At 51.5% G+C, this 14398-nt stretch overlaps 1 protein-coding gene across 1 annotated transcript; it reads right to left on the minus strand.

Moving 5' to 3' along the window:
* Window positions 1–1025: 1025 nt before the first annotated feature.
* Window positions 1026–14091, minus strand: TSKS (testis specific serine kinase substrate). Its single transcript, XM_008684557.1, has 11 exons — window positions 13922–14091; window positions 13264–13489; window positions 6497–6592; window positions 6210–6293; window positions 5795–5878; window positions 4970–5256; window positions 4259–4453; window positions 3654–3827; window positions 2782–2917; window positions 1362–1486; window positions 1026–1233 (listed from the first exon to the last, which is right to left on the minus strand). Exons 1-11 carry the CDS (start codon window positions 14089–14091, stop codon window positions 1077–1079), a joined length of 1734 nt encoding a protein of 577 aa, XP_008682779.1. The 3' UTR covers window positions 1026–1076.
* Between the last annotated feature and the right edge of the window lie 307 nt (window positions 14092–14398).

Raw genomic sequence — 14398 nt, forward strand, 5'->3', positions numbered from 1 at the left:
AATCTTTTTTTAAGTGTCTACGAATTCTTTGACATGCTCCTTGGGTATGATTAGGACTTAGTGACTCAATTCTAATGACTATAAAAAGGGGAAATGGTAGAACGCAGCTACAGAAATGGATCATCCAGGGCACTGTAGCTTCCTGCTTCTTCTCTCTTTAACTGCTTGCTCTCGGGGCAGTTAGCTGCCATGAGAAACTGAGGCCTCCAGCCAACAGACAGCAGGGAACCGAGGCCTCCAAACAAGAGCCATGTGAGGGTGCCATTTTGGAAGTACCACTTCCAGCCACAGCCAAATCTCCAAATTACTGCAGCCCCAGCTGATATACTGACTGCAGCCTCATGAGGACCCTGAACCCAAACCATCCAGCTAAGCCAGTCCCAGATCCCCGATCCAGAAATTGTGTGAGATAATATATGTTTATTGGTTTAGCAGTCCGTAGAGCATGTGACTGTTTTTTTTTTTTAAGATTTATTTATTTATTTAGAGAGAGCGAGCATGAGTGGGAGGGGCTGAGGGAGAGGGGGAGAGAATCTCAAGCAGATTCTGAGCTGAGCACGAAGCCTGGAACAGGGCTCAATCCCATGACCCTGAGATCATGACCTGAGCCAAAACCAAAAGTTGGATGCTTAACTGAGTGCACTACGCAGGTTCCCCAAGAGCATGTGCCTCTTGATCTTGGGGTCATGAGTTTAAGCCCCACTTTGGGCATAGAGATTACTTAAATGTATTACTTAAATATTAAACAAATTTAATATATAATATATAGATTTAATAATCTATAATATATAATTTAATACATAATATGAATATTTTTGTATATGTATAAAATTTTAAAAATCACTCTAAAAACATTTGGATTGACAGACCCAAACTACCACAGAACCTTATTTCTACCCCCTCTTGGCTTTTCAAAGAACTGTGCCATTATCAGCACCTCTCTAGAAACCAGGACACCCCATTGGCTGAGGATCGAGTCATAGTGAGCAGAGGCTGGTGCATGGTGTTTGCGCGCTTTACCAGCCCTCTTTTGGTACGAAAAAGGAGACAGAATTCATGCCAGCATGAGAGGCCATTTATTGTTCAGGGGTTGGGCCCCCACGTTTTGGGGGAGTCCCCCCACTACTTCCTCCCCCCATTGTCCCCGTGGACCCTTCAAGTGGCAGGTTGCTGAGTTGATCGTGGAGGGAGCACATCTTCAAGTGTAGATAGTCCACAGTGGCCACCTTCTCCCTGTAACGACAGAGAGTGGGGAGCTGGGGCTGATGAGGCCAGATGCCATGGACTGGAGTGAAGAGGGTGACTCAGGCCCTTTCCCCAAGACCTCACCCTCCTCCCACGCCCTCAGCCTCCGTCCTCACTCCGGCTTCATCTTGTCCGTCAGCAGCAGGTTCTTGGCCCGTAAGGCTTCGTCTTGGGCCAGCCGAAGGGTGGAGCTCAGGGCCTCTGCCCTGACGTGTTTGGCCAAGGCCTGGCGCTCCAGCTCCTGGGGAGAGGAGTGTAGGCGCGGCTGGGCTTGCCGGACTGGGCTGGGGGTGGAGGGGGAGCTGGATCGCGGAGGGCAAGGGGCATGGGGCCCATGGGGCCCACGTTCCTCCTGCAGGGCATCCCATCATACTTCGGGCCTAAGACTGACCCCAGCACCCACAATGTGCCGGCTTTCCAAATTCCCACTGTGTGCTAACCCTGTGTCTGTCCCACTGTCTGTCCCCTAATGTACTGTCTTTCTATGTCCCAGCAAGCACTAAGCACCTAACATATTGTCCCCTGATGCCCATGAACCATCATGCATTTGATACGTGTCTGGGCCCCAGCGTCCCCTCATGTGGTGAACTTCTACATCCCCTAATTCATAAGATCCCACATCTCTTTATCTATTAGATTAGCATCTCAGTTACAATAATAGCCCTCAGTGCCCTGGTTCCTTATATTCACCAATGTCCCAGGTGCCATATCCTGTCATGTATCAGTCCTATAGCCCTGCCACATCAGTGTCTATCTCACTCACTGCAGACTTGGACCCCATCATACATGAGGTCAGTATCCCATAATACTTTAGATGTCTATGTTTCAGAATGTACACAGGCCTCAAGTCCCATCAGCTACTGGGCGCGAGTCTGGGGTGCAGTGCCTCAAGAAGAGCTATAGTTCCACTTCCCATAATCCATTAGCTTCCAATGACCTGTATTCGCTGGGTCCCCTGTCCAACCTCAGTGATCCCATATTGCCTTTCTTAAGGTCTATAGAAAATCAGGCTTGGGGCGCCTGGGTGGCACAGCGCTTAAGCGTCTGCCTTCGGCTCAGGGCGTGATCCCGGCGTTATGGGATCGAGCCCCACATCAGGCTCCTCCGCTATGAGCCTGCTTCTTCCTCTCCCACTCCCCCTGCTTGTGTTCCCTCTCTCGCTGGCTGTTTCTATCTCTGTCGAATAAATAAATAAATAAAACCTTTAAAAAAAAAATCAGGCTTATATTCCATGAAGCTATAGACTGTGTCTTTCTCCTGTGCCCCACAACACACCAGATCCAATATGTCACCGTGCTTTGGGCCAAGGCCATCACCCAGGGTTCCATAATGATTGACTTATGACTTACTGACCACCAAACTGCTTGCCCCTCCCCCCACCCCAATGCATCAGAGCCAAGTGTTTCCCCCAACACCTGCTGCCCACAGCTTACTGCTTCCCATCCTGCCACACACCAACAGTATCCGTGTGTCCGGGGCTCCCCTCCCACTCCCCTGACAGAAAAGTGGGCCATGATGGCCTATGGTTCCTGGTACCAGAATCTTCTTGTGTAGCCTCTGGCAGCTGGGGCAGGCGGGAGCCAGGCCCCTCTGCTTCACCTCGTCCACTAGTGGGGTCAGTGCTCGCTCCAGCAGCTGCTGCAGGGACTCTGTGGACAGCTGTGGCCCCTGGCTGAGGGAGGAGCAGTCACCAGGTGTAAGAAGCCTAGTACCGACTCCATTGCCAGATGCCCCACACCCAGCCGCCCCACCTCTACCCAGATCTGCCTCCACTATGCATCTATGTGACCTTCCCACCATGCACTGGGGCCAGCCTACAATGCATTAGGTCTTCTTTGTTTTCACAGTGTGGGTAGTTCCTACAATGCCTGGGGATTCCCACTCCCACAGGGTACAAGACAGCCCTCGATTCGTGTTAAAAAAAAAAAAAGGAAGAAAGAAAGAAAGAGAAAAAGAAAAAAAGAAAACCAACCCACATTTCCCACAATACACTAGTTAAACGTGATCCCATATTGTACTGGAAGTCCCTCACTTCCCAATACGGACCAAGCATGGTATCCCTTGGTTCTCCAATGCACCAAGTCTCACCTTTCCCACAATGTACTGAGAAACCCTGCCTCCCACCAAGTACCACATCCCAACCTTCCCACAATGCACTGGAAATCCAGGATGCTGGAAATGTATCAAATTTTTTTTTTCCACAAGACACTGAGTTCACTTGTAGGGAGGGGAAAAAATCTGGCTGCCATAACGCAGCAGGACTAGCCTGGCCTAAAATGCATGGGGATTTCCTGTCTCCCAAAGTGAACTCCGCCTCCCCCGCCTTGGGCAGTGCCTCATCTTCTTCAATGTTCTGTCCTCAACATGACCCAGAATGCACCAGGCCCTGCCAGGCCCCGTCCCCTTACCTGGCACAGCGGCCACAAGAGCCTTGGGGCGGCCGATCCAGGCTCATGGAGAGGTCAGACCCTCTTCGAGAGCTCTGAAATTGCCGTCCCAGCTCCTCCAGAATAGGTTTCACTGGGCCCAGCCCCTCCAGGTCGCTCCTCAGTGAAGCCACAGACACCGCTGATCGCTCCACCCTGAGGTGTGAGAGTAACCAGTGCTGCGAGGTCTCCTCTCCATCAATAAAGTCGTCTCCACACTCCACCCATTATCCGCCCAGCTTCATTTTTGCCATCTAGTCTGCAATACTCCCGCCACGCCCGCCCCTCTCTGCTCTGATTGGCCCTTCCCTTGTGTTTTACGTTCTGGAATGCCCCTCCCTGTTCTCTAACTGGCTTTCCCCATGCCACTTGGCTCCTCCCTTTGTCCTTTTAAGGTATGGAACTCGATCCTTTTCTAATTGGCCCCACCCTTCGGTCCTTATTGGGTATAGCACACCCCACCTTCTAATTAGAGCTTCTTCCTGCCAGTCCATGGTCTCTACCGCTAGGCCCCAGCTGATTGGCCCATCCCTTTTCTTCAAGGACCCGCCCCTCACCCCTGGCCGCGCACTCGCCTTGGTTCTTACATTGTGCACAGCTCGTCCGCCCGGCCCCGCAGCTCCTGCAGGCCCCGCGCCGCCTGCGCCTGCTCACGCTGCGCCCGCTCCCACTGGCCCAGGAAGCCATCCAGCCTGCCGCCCAGGCCCCCGAGCAGCCGCAGGGCCTCCTGCACTGCCCCCTCCTCCTGATGCCAGCGGGCAGTCAACGACGACACCTCTCTCCTGGAGAGGCAGAGGTAAGGATCAGGTCAAGGCTCAGGTTTGGACACGTCGCCAGCAGCCCCGCCCATTGCTCTGGACCCATCCAGCTCCCAAATTCTTCTGTCCTGTCCATTTCTTGTAATCCTCCCATGTCCTACAGAACCCTGTCTCTATCCCCTTATCGGGTATCCTGGCCCTTCCCTGGTCCTGCCCCCCAGCCCCACATCAGTTCCGCCAGACATTGCTTCTTTAAGGCACCGCTCACCCCAACTTTGTTTCCTTGAAGTTGGAACCTCCGAGGACCTGTCCCCTACCCAAACCTGCCCACCCTAGTTTCACCAGACCTCCCTTCTGCCAACCCTATACTCAAACTCAGTCCAGCCTTTCCAGGTCACCATTCACAACGCACTCCCTCCTAGCTCTTTGAGGCTCCACTGTGTAGGCCCTGTCCCCTAAGATCTTCGAGGTTCCACCCTCAGGCCCACCCATTTTAGCTCCTTGAGGCTTCGCGCCGCCCCGCCCCCCTGTCCCACTCGCCTCAGCTCCTCAAGGCCAGCAGAGACCTTCTGCATCTCCTGTTCGCTTACGATGGGGCCTTCCCCTGCCCTGGGCCCCATACCCCAGCCGCCTGGGGCCATGCTGCGCGGTCGTGGGGGTTCGTCGGGGTTCCCTGGAGGGCCACAGCAGCCAGGGGACTGGGTGGTGGGGCCCAAGCTGTGCCGAGAGAGGCCGGCGTCCAGCTTCTGCTCCAGCTCTTGCAGCTCAGCCTCTTGTCTCCGCGGTGTCTCATCCTGCAGTTGCCGCTGGAGGTAGCGCAGCTTCTCCTGGGCAGGAGAGGAAGGCAGGGTTACAGTGTCCAGCCCCTTGCCTCCCCCAGCCACCTCCACCCCCAAAGCTGCCCATTGAATCCCCAAGATTGGAAAGTATTTGGATGTGGAATAGAATATCGGGAAGTCCCGGTTCAAGTCTAAATGGACTCTCGACTGCTGTGACTAGGGGGGGTTGTCCCATTTGAAGCCTGGCTGGAGGACTCCTTTTCACCTCCGAATTCCTTGCCTCCATGTCTCCATCCAGCCCTCCACCCCCACTCCAGTTCTCCGTGGTGTCAAATTCCAGACCCTCCTGTTTAGGAGGGACAATCGAAGCTTTTCCAACATTTTGCTGGGACGTGAGTGGGAATGTGGGCAGGACAGGCATTCCTGCTCAAAGTCCAACACGAATCCCTCACGGAATGTGACTGTGCATGGAGGTCATCGTGAAGGGGCAAGTGTGGTGGTGGGGGTGGCAGGGTGGGAAGTCCCACCCGAAGTCTACCTCAAGTACCTCATGCATCTGATCCTCTTCTCCAAACCCCCCCCTCACCTCCAGCAGGGCAGAGTTCTGCTTCAGGACGTTGGTTTTTATTTCAGCATCTTCCACCGACCGGGTCACCTTCCGGCAGTTCTCCTGGGTCAGGACACCAGGGCGGGGGCCCTGCCTTCCCATTCCAGTTCTGCCTCCCAACCCCTACCCTCGCTAGTTTCATATACAATCCCTCAGACAAGACACACCCACTTCTTCCCGGAAGCCTGCCTTCTGCTCACTGGTCTGCCCCTTATCTGCCTGGTTCCCTTGACCCAAGGGATGGCTTCCTCCTTAGACCCCCTCCCAGGCTACTTGTCCACTTCCACCTTGTTCCTGTCTATGACTCCATGCCTCCTCACATTTCTTCCCACCCTCACCTCTTCCTACTTCCCCTCCCTACTCCCCACCCTACTCTTGCCCCCTAGCTGCTCACCTTCAGTTGACTACAGTACCCTTCCAGTTCTTCCGCTTCTTGCCGCCTTCTTTCTAGATTCTCACTCAGCACAGAACACTCACTCTGGAGCACGGAAGGGAGGAGAGGTTAGCCAGGGCCATAGGGAATACCCCCTGGGGAGGAGAGGCTGGGCCTGGGGAAGGTCCCTTTCCCTTCTGAGCCTCAACTGTCCCAACCTGGGTGGTGGGTACACTGGGTTGGAGGAGAGCTGTAAGAGCGGAACATGGCTATGGAGGAAGAGGAGGTATTGGGGAGGGTCCCCCCACCTGCAGCGTCTGCACGTGCTGGTTAACCCTAGTGGTCTTTTCCTTCAAGCTGGTGATGGAGTCTTTGGCACGGACCAATCCGCTGTTGACCCCACTCTGGGGAAGAATGGGAGAAGGTGGGTCAGTGGGTGTGTGGGAGCAAATCGCAACCCCAAGCAAAAGGTCAAGAACTGGGAGGAGGCCAGGTTTACACCTCGATTCTGCCCTGGAATGGCTGTGTGACCTCGGGCCAGGGCTTCACCTCTTTGATTCTTGGTATTCCTGCTCCGTAAAACTGGGGGATGGACTCATTTTCTGCTTGGTGGAATGGAAGGAAAATAAGTAGGATCTAGGAGGGAGTGGGGGCTTGGGGGAGCACTTAGACACATGGGAGAAGGATGGTCTCAACCAAACAGAGATAAATGCCCCTGGGATCCACACACATAAATAAGATAAACTGTTAAAACACATGCTTTGTGACTCATGCCAAGCAAACTGCGGCTCAAGAGGGCTGCCTGTGGCAGGATCCTCTCTGCTCTTTCACGTTTACAGAGGAGTTAGCCTGGTACGTGACTGTCCAGCCAAAGACTACATTTCCCAGACTCCCTTGCAAGTAGGTGTGGCCATATGACAAAGTATTGGCCAATGGGATGTGAGCAGCAACGATGTAGGCAATTTCTAAGTAATGCCTTTATTAAAGGAGAAGAGGGGACACGTCCCCCTTTCTCTCTTCTTACTGGCTGAAATGCAAAGTTGATGGCTAAAGGCTGTGCAACCATCTTGGACCAGTTGGAGCACGCAATAAGATGGAAGCCTGAATCCCCAACCCTGTGAGCCCGTGTACTCAAATTCCAATCACTTATGAAGACTTACAAGTGAGACAGAACATTTTCCATCTAGCTTAACCAGTGCTATTTTGTATCTTTTTGTTATGGCTGCCAAACTTGTGACTTAATATCTGAACCCCCAGAACACAGGACCCTGTAACCTGCTGCATTTGAAGAGCAAGCCTGCTGTCCTTGTTGAGACCTTTATGTGAGAAATAAACTATCTTACTTAAGCCAGTTACTTTGGTTTCCTTCACAGTTGCTGAATTAATTCACAAACAGAAAAGAGACGACAGTTTCCTCCATTGTAAGATATGGGCAACATCACATTTCTGGAATGATTGCTCTGGAGAACAGGTGTGAAAAGAAGTACGGTATTTAAGGTGACATAGGTAAAATAGTGGAACCCCAAAATTCCACCCCTTCATAAAAACAATGAAACAACTGCCAAAACTTGTAAGAGTCAAGTAATTGAGAAGATATAACTGTTGTAAATATATATGCACCAGAGCTTTAAAATGCATGAAAAAGGGGCTCCTGAGTGGCTCAGTCAGTTATGTGTCCACTCTTGATTTTGGCTCAGATCATGATCTCATGGATGGTGAGAATGAGCCCTGCATCAGGCTCTGCAATCAATGGGGAGTCTGCTTGAAGATTCTCTCCCTTTGCCCCTCCCCCAATGTGCACATGTGCACAGGCTTGCTCTCTCAAATAAATCTTTTTTAAAAAGATGCTCTCTCTCCCTCTCCCTTTGCCACTCCCCCTGCTCTCTCTCTCTCTTTAAAAAACAAATTTTAAAAAAAGTCAACACAGAAAGAAATTTGGGGAACTAACAAATCTATGGAAATTAGGCACACTCATAAAACAACCAATAAGTAGAAAAACCAAAGAAAAATATAAAACACTTTGGGGTGGAGGAAAGTGAAAACACAACATCCAAAAACTTATGGGATGCAGTGAAAGCAGTACTTTGAGGGAAATTTAGAGCTCTAAACACCTTCAGAAAAGAAGAAAGAACTCAGAGTCAATAACCTAGCTTTCCTTCTTAAGAAACTAGAAAAAGAAGAGCAAGACAAACCCAAAGCTAGCAGAAGGAAGCAATAAAGACTGGAGTGCAGAAACATCAAAATCGAGAATAGCTGAAGTCAACAAAACTGGAAGTTGTTTTTTTGAAAAGATCAGCACAATTGACAGATCTATAGCAAGACTGACCATGGAAGAGAAGACTCAAATTACTAAAATCAGGAAGGAAAGAGGGGACATTGCTATGAAGCTTAGGGAAAGACAAAGGACTATAAGAGAATACTATGAACAGGGTGCCTGGCTGGCTCAGTCAGTGGAGTGTGCAACTCTTGATCTCGGGGTTATGAGTTCGAGCCCCACATCGGGTATAGAGATTGCTTAAAAATAAAATATTATTTTACCTCTCTCTCTCTCTTTGTATTTTAGAGAGAGAGAGAGAGAGAATGCTGGTGGGGGCAGGAGCAGAGAGAGAGGGACAAGCAGACTCTGCTTGAGTGTGGAGCCCGACATGGGGCTCGATCACATGACCCTGAGATCATGACCTGAGCCAAAATCAAAGAGTTGGATGCTTAGCCAACTGAGCCACCCAGGCACTCCAAAATATTTTTTTTAAAAAAGAGAATACTATAAACACTTGTATGCCATCAAACTTGATTATTTTGATGAAACAGGGAAATTCCTAGAAACAAACTATCAAAAGTGATTCAAAAGGAAATAGGACATCCAAACAGACCCTTAAGAAGTAAAGAAATTGAGTTAGTTCCAACACAGAAAATCTCAGTACCAGACAGCTTCACTAGTGAATTCTACCAGTCATTTAGGAAAGAATTGCTACCACTGCAACTCCAACTCTTCAGAAACAAAAATAGAAGAGGAGGGAGCAGTTTCTAACTCATTCTATGTGGCCAGTGTTACCCTAGTACCAGAACCAAAGACATTCCAAGAAAATAAAACTAGAACCCAATATCCCTTCTGAATACAGTCACAAAATCCTCAACAAAAGACTAGCAAGCCAAATCCCGCAGCCTAAAAACAAGAATTTACACCATGACCAAGTAGGATTTATCTTATGAATGCAAGTTTGGTTAACATATGAAAATTAATTTTAAAATCCATATGAAAATCAATGTAATATATCATAACAATAGAATAAAAGGAGAAAACACACACAGTCGTGTCAATTGACAGGAAAAGTATTTGACAAAATCTGACACCGTTCCATAATAAAAACACTCATCAACCTGAAATAGAAGGGAACTTCCTCATCCCGATGACTGGCTTGTACAAATAAAGCCCCACAAAATCTCGTGTTTTGAAATATGTCCACAAATTCTTTGACACCCCTTTCATATGAGGAGCCGTATCCGCCTCACTTGAGTGTGAGCTGAACTTAGTGACTCTCCCACCTAGTAAACAGAATCAGGCAGAAGTGATGGTGTGTGATTTAAGAGACGAGTTCATAAGAGGAACCGTGGCTTCCTGCCTGCCCTCTCTTGCTCTGGGGAGTAACTGCCATGTCATAAGCAGCCACTCATGGGGAGGAAATGAGTCTCCCTCTAAGAGCCGTGTGAATGTGGATGTGCAACCTCCAGCCCCAGTCAAGCCTTCAGATGGCTGCAGCCCCTACTGAAAGTTTGGCTCCAACCTCATGAGGGATCCTGAACATGAGGCAGAACCACTCAGCTAAACCATTCCAGGTTGGTTGGTTAGCATTGGTGGTTCAGTGGTAGGATTCTTGCCTCCCAGGTTGGTCGTTTGAAGTTTGGGGATAATTTTTTTCACGGTGATAGCTAACCAATACACAAAGTGGTATTTTTAACTGAAGACCCAGAAGGTCTTGGGCTTCCTGTAGCCATTCTGGGAAACAAGGAAAGCAGGTCCTGGGGTCAACTCAGTTCTCCCACTTAGTAGTTGTACGACCTCAGGGAGGGGGCTTCACCTCTCTGCACCTGTTACCCTCCCTGTCACATGGAGTTGGGGCTTAGAGTGACCCCCCAGGGCTGCTGTTCGGAGGAACACAGGCTGGCTCAGAAAGGCTCTTGGTCAATACTTCTTGAGAAGGGGCAGTTTGGGTCCCTGGAGGTGAGTTTCAGCTTCACTGAGAGCAGATCAGGGGGTGGTGAAGGCAGAGCCTGTCAGCCCTGGCTGAGAAGTGAAAGGCATGATGGTGAGGGGGGGAGTCAGAGATGGGGACAAATCCCTCCTTGGCCACCCGTAGGCTGCAACTCAGCCATCTAACCCCCCACTCTGAGCCTGCTTCAGTTTCCTTCCTCATAAAACGGGAATGATGATACCTTGGCTCAGGTGGCAGTGAGAAAGGCTCAACGAGATGGTATGATCGATAAGGCAAGCTCAGTGATTAGTGTCAGTGTTGTCAAAAATAGCAGTGGGCAGAAATGTCCAGGAAGGGGCTTAGTACCAAGATCTCACAGCAGCCTCCAGGAATTCTACGGACAGCAAGACAAGTCCCGAGCAGAAGTCAAAAGCCCTGCCCTGTGCATCTTTACCTTGATTCACTGACCTTCTCAAAAAGCAATACCACCATCTCAGCTCCTCCTCTGGCCTCATAAAGGTGTCAGAGCTTACGACAGGAGCCAAAGCTGTCTGCCTTGTGTTCTGCTGTTCTCCATCCAGTCTGGGACTTGTCATCTCAACCACGGTCCCCAGACATCCATTTCTCTTCCCTCTCTCTAGTTCTCTGTCCCACATCTCCCTGGATCTCTGCCCCCCTCTCGCTGAGTTTCCGCCCCCTTCTCTCTGCCTGTTTCCAGCATCTCTCCTGATGTGGCTCAGGTGCTGAGTGCCAGGATGTGCTCTTGCTGTCCACACTCTCCCTGCTCTGCACATACCCCTGGGTATTGGCCATCGTTACTTTTCCTTTTCACAGAGAAGGAACCTCAACACCCCCCCACCCCCGCCCCGGGAGGCTGATGCATCCTTCCAGCCCCACAGCGAGCTCTCCCCTGGGTGTCACGATCTGCTGGGGAATGTGACTCAGAAACAACTCTGGTGGGAGGCAGAGCTCTGCAGGTACTGTGTGAGCAATGCTCGCAGAGAGGGAGGACACTGTTCTGGCCAAGGGAGATGTCTCTCTGCCCTGTTCCCATCTCTCCATCTGGCCATTCCATCCTGGACCCTAGCCCAGCCTCCTGTCCCGCCTCCCTGCCTCCAGCCTCCGCCTTCCAAACATCCCCACACCAGCTGCAGAAGACTCTTCTAAGGAAAGAAAGGACCTTTGCTCTCACATCACAAAGGCCCTGTCTCTTACAGGCTCTCCTTCCTTGCAAAGGTCACTCCACCTCTCTGGAGTGTTATTTTTGTTTTCATCTTTAAACTGGTAATTATACCAGTTCCCTGACAGAACTTCTAAGGGAAGAAAAGGAGACCCCCACCACAGGGATGTAGCACAGTGCCTAGAACACAGTGGGTGCTCAGTAAATGGGTGCTCAGTCCAAACTCCTGAATGGTTCCTCTCCACTACCCAGGAACCCTCAATGGCTCCCCATTGGCCTCAGATGTGCACCCACATTTCTCAGCCTGTGTGGCCTCTGCCTTCCCGACTCCAGCCTCATCTCTCTCACATACCACACTCCAGTCTCAGAGACCAGTTTGTAGTTACTCCCCTTCTCCGGCCTCTTTTAAACCCCTGTCCTTTTGCACTTCCAGTTCCAGCTAGCTGGAACGCCATTCCCTGTCTTCTGCTTGGGGAACGCCTTCCTTATCTTCAAGATCCAGCTTATGTGTTGCCTTTTCTGGAAAGCCTCCCGTGGGCATGGCCAACTGGGCCAAGGCCACCCTCTTCAGGGCTCCCACAGGAACCTCGGCTGTCCCCCAAATGCACCCAAGTTACCCCCCAACTCCTAAGACTGCCTGCACTCCTTATAAGCTGTGTGACCTTGGCTGTGCTATTTAACCTTTTTTAGGCCTCAATATCTTCATCCATGAAATGGGGATAAATCATAACAAAACCTAACACTTCTTCTGGGCTCACAGCCGGCCACGGTGCTAAAGAAACCTTCTACACGAAGGAAACATTCTACAGCCTCTTCATTGTCATGACAACCTCATGAAGTGGGTGTGGTTACGTCCAGAACTCTGTCCTGCTCTATTTCCTGCTCCTACACCAGGGCCTGGTGCATCGTAGGTGTTCAAGACGTACTTGGAAGAACAAATCATGCATTTCTATGTTACGGATGGGGAAACCGAGGCTCCTGGAACATAGAAAGTGCTCAGTAAATGCTACTGAATCTTATTAGCATCATTATGACCATGGTTATTATTCGTGTAATTCTCAGAGTCCGAGTCCAGTCCAGCTCAGGGCCTGGCCCAGCGGAAGCCTGGCCGGGATAGAGGTTGGCTGGGAAGTTAAAGAATCAAACCGTAGCACTCCATGCTCTAGCCAGGAATTCTCTACATTCCCCCTGGATCTTGCTCACCTCCCAGCTTTGCCTCAGATGCTTAGGTGATCCCCTCAGAGAACTCCTACTCTACCGTCGAAGCCCAGGTCCAACACTGCCTCCTCCAGGAAGCATTCTCTCATCTTCCCAGCCTGGTTTGAGTGGCCCTTCTCTGGGATACCCAGTGTTCCCTCCATTATGGAAATTTATCACCCCTGGCTGTCTCACCCCCACCAGACCAGGAGAGCTCCCCAAGTTCGGGAACCTGGCCTGACTCCTATATATGGCTCTAGCCTCACCCAGGACATGTGGAAGTGAGTGGCTGAACTAAAAGACCAATTCCCAGGCAGCAAGCATCATGCCACCCAGGATGGAATGGAGTCACGGCTGGCCATTCGGGGAGGAGGAGGCAGTTCCTCTGGGCCTTGAGGGTCACCAGAACCATCTCATTCCAAGTCAAGAAGACACCCCTCCCCCCATCCTCAGTATTTGCCTACCACCAGGGTGAAGACCCTCATCTTCCCTAGCCAGGGCCCCTCACCAGTATTTCCGTGATATCTGGGTCATCTGAAGCCCAGGGTGGGGTGGGGGAGGCAGGGGGCACCGGCAGCGCAAGCGGGCCACTGTCTTCCGTGGTTGAGTCTGTCCCCGAGGAGTCCGTGGGCTCCATGGCAGCCAGGTTGAGCAGTGACACATTGGTGCAGGCCGAGGACCGTTTGAGGTTCAGGCACCAGTGCATCGGCTCGTGGGACATCCTAGGTTCCACCCTGGGGAGGAGAAGCAGGCAAGGGGTTCAAGGTGCAGCCCCAGTGGATACGGCCCCTCCTGCCTCCCTATCTCCACACCCCCTGCTCTCTCTGACTCCAGCCTCGTCACCCACTTTCTTCTTCCTCCTCTGTCCCCGCTGCTGGATTTTTTCTTCCTTCTCCATCCCCTCTGCCTACTTCCTCCCCCCCCCATTAGTCCTCCCTCCTTCTCCTGAGTTTGTCCTTCCCCACTGAACTTTTCCTTCCTCCCTTCATCCCCACTACCTTCTTCCTCTCTTCCTCCCACACACTGCCACCACCCTCTTGTCTGCCTCTCCCCTGCCCCACCCTCCTCCCCCTCCCCTTCCTCCAAGCACCCACGGTGGGACTCGTGCTCTGTTGGAGGCTGTGCTGGGCGCTAGGACCGTCCCTGACAGGGTGCGACAAACCCACCCGTGGAACGACACGGCCTTCTTTTTCTTCGTGATCCCCTTGGCTGGGGTGGTCACACCCCCAGGAGCCTCAGGGACCAGCTGGGAGCGGCTCTCGACCCCCGCAGGGGGGTCCCCGGCCTCATGGATCTCTTTAGACTGCCAGATTGTCTTCACCACCACGCTCGCCATGGCGTGTGGGGGGGCCCTGCTCCCAGGGGCTCCTTCCTCTGAGACTCTCCACCTACTCTGGCCAGGGACCCTCAAAGTCCCTGTCCCCACAGCCTGCCTCATAAAGGACCCAACCACTGCACCCCAATAAGGGGGGGGGCATAGGAGTAGAGAAAGGTATTGGCCAGCACATTCCCACAGGGGTTTCTGTGAACACCTTCTAGTTCTTTTTTTTTTTTTATATTTTATTTATTTATTTGACCGAGAGAGAGAGAGAGAGAGAGAGAGCGAGAGCGCAAGAGCACAAGCAGGGGGAGTGGCAGGCAGA

This window comes from Ursus maritimus, unplaced genomic scaffold (genome assembly GCF_017311325.1).
Source record: "Ursus maritimus isolate PB19 unplaced genomic scaffold, ASM1731132v1 scaffold_19, whole genome shotgun sequence".
NCBI classification, from domain to species: Eukaryota; Metazoa; Chordata; class Mammalia; order Carnivora; family Ursidae; genus Ursus; species Ursus maritimus.

Coding starts and splice junctions, on each gene's coding strand:
- TSKS (XM_008684557.1), bottom strand. CDS start 14,091: ATGGCGAGCGTGGTGGTGAAGACAATCTGGCAGTCTAAAGAGATCCAT. Junction 13,490..13,921: donor AAGGCCGTGTCGTTCCACGG/GTGGGTTTGTCG, acceptor TCTCCTCCCCAG/GGTGGAACCTAGGATGTCCC. Junction 4,454..4,969: donor GCTGGCCTTGAGGAGCTGAG/GCGAGTGGGACA, acceptor CTGCCTCTCCAG/GAGAGAGGTGTCGTCGTTGA.